Source organism: Megascapheus bottae, chromosome 34 (assembly GCF_031878675.1).
Source record: "Megascapheus bottae isolate mThoBot1 chromosome 34, mThoBot2.hap1, whole genome shotgun sequence".
Taxonomy (NCBI): Eukaryota; Metazoa; Chordata; class Mammalia; order Rodentia; family Geomyidae; genus Megascapheus; species Megascapheus bottae.
In genome coordinates, this window is record NC_143542.1 from 814,187 (window position 1) to 818,381 (window position 4,195).

Genomic DNA, 4,195 nt, shown 5'->3' on the forward strand with positions numbered 1-4,195 from the left:
TGTAGTCATTTTATAAAAATGGACTGATACAGGTTAGAAAATGACCCTTGGATTATACCCATACATCAGCCTGCTTGCTGGTGGGTCACACCCTGTAATCCTAGCTATTCACAAGGCTGAGATCTGAAGATCACTGTTCAAAGCTAGCCCAGGCAGGACAGTCTGTGAGACTCTTACCTCCAATTAACTATCAGAAAACTGGAAGTGGAGCTGTGGCTCAAATGGTAGAGCTCTAGCCCTGAGAAAGCCCAAGGACAGTATCCAGGCCCTGAGTTGCCTGGGAGGGGGAAGGGAGGGGAGGGGAAGGGCTGTGGGATAGTTCAATGCCAGCCTAACAAGCAGGAGGCCGAGTTCAAATCCCAGTAGTATAAAGTTGGCTGGCCCAGGAGAGGGCACCCGGCTAGGGAGAGGGTGACAGGCAAGTGTGGAAGCACAAGGGAGACAGGGACTCTCTGTGTGCTGTGACAGCCATGATGAATGTGACACCCCTCTAGGGTTCCTGACTCCGCCATGAGACCCAGGATCTTGTGATATACACGATACAAAGAGCAGCCACTGGAGGACAATGCAGGTGTGAAGGGACAGCTATCTGAAAGAGTTCATAGGGAGTTCATAGGGCTAGCTCCCTAGGGAGTGGCGGCAGGCCTCAGAGCCACGTGCTCCTCCTAGGGTGCCATGGACACCAACACAATCCATCCTCATTAAAATTCACTCTTGGACTCTGTCTTCCTGTCCTTCAAGTCTCCAAAGCCCAGCTTTTCCAATGGTTCCTGCGCCATGAGCTGCCTGAAAGAGACATGGAAGCCATCACCAGGGAGGGCAGGGCAGAGCAAGGGGCACCGGCCACATTGGGGCCAAGAGGGACCAAGCTGCACAGAGAAAGGGACAGAGCCAGGACACCTAGCACCCTAAATTTTGGGGCAGACCCAGGAGGAGTTCACAACCGTACCTCTGCTCAAAAGACCTTTTCAAAGATGTCCCCTTAGTAACTGTGGAGGAGGAGCTGGGGTGGTCCCCGCTCCATCCTGCCTAGTCAAACCCGCCAGGGCCACTCCTGGCCCCCCATCACACCCTAGGTGGCAATCAACCTCTCCCTACCCCATGGTGCCCACCTCCCTGCCCTGGCTTAGGTCAGACCATAAACAGGAGAGCCCAGCACGGGTTTGGTGCCATACCTGGCCCGCTGACAGGCACAGGGGGAAGGGGGCTGAGTATGGGGACCCGAGGCTTGGAATCCTGCCAGCCAATGCTGCTTCCTATCAGCCCCTTAGGTTTGATTAAGAAAAGGAAAATGATCTGCAAAGATGTCCACCCCCACAGCAGCAACCTGGGGGGCTCACACCTGTCATCCTGCTCAGGAGGCTGACATCTGAGGACCACAGTTTAAAGCCAGCCAGGGCAAGAAAGGCCCTGTTACTCTAATCGCCAATTAACCAGCAACAAGGCAAAAGTGGAGGTGTGGTTCAAGTGGAAGAGCACCAGTCTTGAGCAAAAAGCTAAGGGACAGCATCCGATCCCTGAATTCAAGCCCTAATACTGGCATAAAAGAACACACGCACACACACAAAAGAAAAAAACTGTCTTAACAGACAGTTGTGTGGAGACTAAATTCCTTCATGAACCGATCACAGCCTCAAAAAAAGAGAAATCAAAAGCAAACTCTCTCACGAAGCACTTCCGGGTTATGGGCTTCTTTACGCCGAGGATTAGCATAGTTCTTATTTTCAGCAAAGGCTCTCGTTTAACAGTAAACTATGGGCAAGGCACACAGAACCATTCATCTGTCATCACTGCCACATTCCAGGAGCTCCCAGGAGAACCAGACAACACAGTGTATAGTTTTATGGTTTGAGAACATGAAAGAAATCCAGCCGGTCTCCATATCTCTCCACTCAGCAGTTTTTTGACTAGGACTTTGAAACCTTAATGATAGATTAGCAGCACCCAGTTTGGAAAGCAGGTGCAACAGAAGGGTTTCCAAGGCTGACAATCAACGTCTAAAATTTCCTAATTTCAGAACATCTACAGTTTCTGAAAAATACAAGCTAACCCCAAAGCTGAATAACACGTGCCATAATGACCTTTTTTTTTTCTTTTCTTTTGGAGAGGGGAAAAAAAAGAGACTCTGGAAAGCTGAAGTCATAATGGTTAGCTTGTACTTGCCTTTCCATTCTGCACTCTAAGTATTCTTTTGATTCATTTCTGCACGAAGCATTTTCAAAATTATTGTCATAGAGACACTTCATGAATTTCTCCTTAAAGCGTTTACATTCACCTAGAATGGGAACAGAATCTTGTTTCTAAGGAGAAAATGGGACCTATAATCATAGCAGCCCCAAGAATAGCACCATGGTTCCTCTTTGGTGTCAGTACTGAGGCTTGAACTTAGGACCTAGGCACTGCTTCTTAGTTTTTTTGTTTTTGTTTTGCCAGTTCTGGGGTTTGAACTCAGGAACTGAGCACTGTCCTTGGGCTTTCTCAATGCTGGCGCTCTACCATCTGAGCCACAGCACCATTTTTGGCTTTTCTATGTATGTGGTACCAAGGAATCGAACCCCTCTCCAGCCCTGGACACGCCCCTCAGGTGATAGCCCCGCCCCCAGCCCTGGACACGCCCCTCGGGTGTTAACCCCGCCCCTCCAGCCCCGGACACGCCCCTCAGGTGCTAACCCCACCCCTCCAGCCCCGGACACGCCCCTCAGGTGCTAACCCCGCCCCTCCAGCCCTGGACACGCCCCTCAGGTGCTAACCCTGCCCCCAGCCATGGACACGCCCCTCAGGTGCTAACCCCGCCCCCAGCCCCGGACACGCCCCTCAGGTGCTAACCGCGCCCCTCCAGCCCTGGACACGCCCCTCAGGTGCTAGCCCCGCCCCCCGCCCCGGACACGCCCCTCAGGTGATAACCCCGCCCCCAGCCCTGGACACGCCCCCAGGTGCTAACCCCGCCCCTCCAGCCCCGGACACGCCCCCAGGTGCCAACCCCACCCCTCCAACCCCAGACACGCCCCTCAGGTGCTAACCCCGCCCCTCCAGCCCTGGACACGCCCCTCAGGTGCTAACCCCGCCCCTCCAGCCCCGGACACGCCCCCACGCGCTAGACCCACCCCGCATCCCACGCCCCAGTGCTAGCCTCGCCCAGACACCTGTCCCGCGAGCCGCAGAAAGCGACTCTGCCCACCGGGGTCCTGTCCTCACCGAAGTGATCCAGCGGGAAGCTGCCCTTATCCGGGGGCCGCGGCTGAAAACTTTTGGTGCCGAAGTTCATGGCGGTCGACATGACTGCGACTTCTGAGAAGCCAGCTCAACGAGCTACGGACGCAGGGCGGTCGGCCGAATGCCGAGTCGACTTTGGGGAGTGCCGATCACGTCGAGCGGCGCCGCCGTACGTCCGCCCCACAGGCCCCGCCCCCCGCCCTGGCCCCGCCCCCCCGCGTCGGGAAAGCTGCTGATCCGGGCGCCCGGTTCCTGATGCAAGGCCGGGTCTTCCATTCTTGAGTGCCAGTGCCAGGGCATCCCGGGCTACCGTCGCACGTGCAATGCATTCTCCCATGGCTCAGTAGAAGCTTGAGTTCGAGGCCTGGAGCTGGGGCCCAGTGACGGAGGGACTGCCAGGCCCATACAAGGTGCTGAGTTCAAACCCCAGGACCACCAAAGGGGTTGAGGAGTCTCAGCTTCAGCTGTGGCTGCAGGGAGCCTGACCCAGGCCTGTCTCCCGGCCGCTGAGGTTTGGTCCCTCCTTGGCTGGGAGAAGTGAAGACACCAACACCATTGCCATGTGGACTGTATATCTGAGCGTTTATTTAATTTAATTTTTATTTTTTTTTGCCAGTCCTGGGCTTGAGCTCTGGGCCTGAGCACTGTCCTTGGACTTTCTCAAGGCTAGAGCTCTACCACTTGAGCCTCAGCACCACTTCTGGCTTTTTTCTATATATATGTGGTATGGAGGAATCCAACCCTGGTCTTCATGCATGCTAGGCAAGCACTCTACCACTAGGCCAAACTTCCGGCCCCTGAGTGTTTATTTTATTAAAAAAAAAAACCCTGCCATGGAGACAAGTGGTTAATTAGAGATGAGTCTCATGGACTTTAATGTCTGGGCTGGCTTTGAACTGCGATCCTCAGATCTTACCCTCCTGAGTCAATAGGATAGCAAGCCTGACTGAGCCCCCATCACCTGGCTTTGTTTTTGTTGTTG

General features: G+C 54.3%; 1 protein-coding gene across 1 annotated transcript; it reads right to left on the reverse strand.

Moving 5' to 3' along the window:
* Positions 1 to 622: 622 nt before the first annotated feature.
* On the reverse strand, positions 623 to 3,307 carry Cox19 (cytochrome c oxidase assembly factor COX19). Its single transcript, XM_090324174.1, has 3 exons — positions 3,196 to 3,307; positions 2,160 to 2,275; positions 623 to 782 (listed from the first exon to the last, which is right to left on the reverse strand). The coding sequence occupies exons 1-3, from the start codon at positions 3,275 to 3,277 to the stop codon at positions 702 to 704; spliced, it is 279 nt and encodes a 92-aa protein (XP_090180300.1). The 5' UTR covers positions 3,278 to 3,307; the 3' UTR covers positions 623 to 701.
* Positions 3,308 to 4,195: the final 888 nt, after the last annotated feature.

What these genes read in the sequence shown, in the direction of transcription:
- Cox19 (XM_090324174.1), bottom strand. Translation starts at nt 3,277, where the DNA reads ATGTCGACCGCCATGAACTTCGGCACCAAAAGTTTTCAGCCGCGGCCC. An exon ending in CTTCCCGCTGGATCACTTCG is followed by an intron (nt 2,276 to 3,195) that starts GTGAGGACAGGA and finishes TTCCCATTCTAG; the next exon opens with GTGAATGTAAACGCTTTAAG. An exon ending in AGTGCAGAATGGAAAGGCAA is followed by an intron (nt 783 to 2,159) that starts GTACAAGCTAAC and finishes TCTTTCAGGCAG; the next exon opens with CTCATGGCGCAGGAACCATT.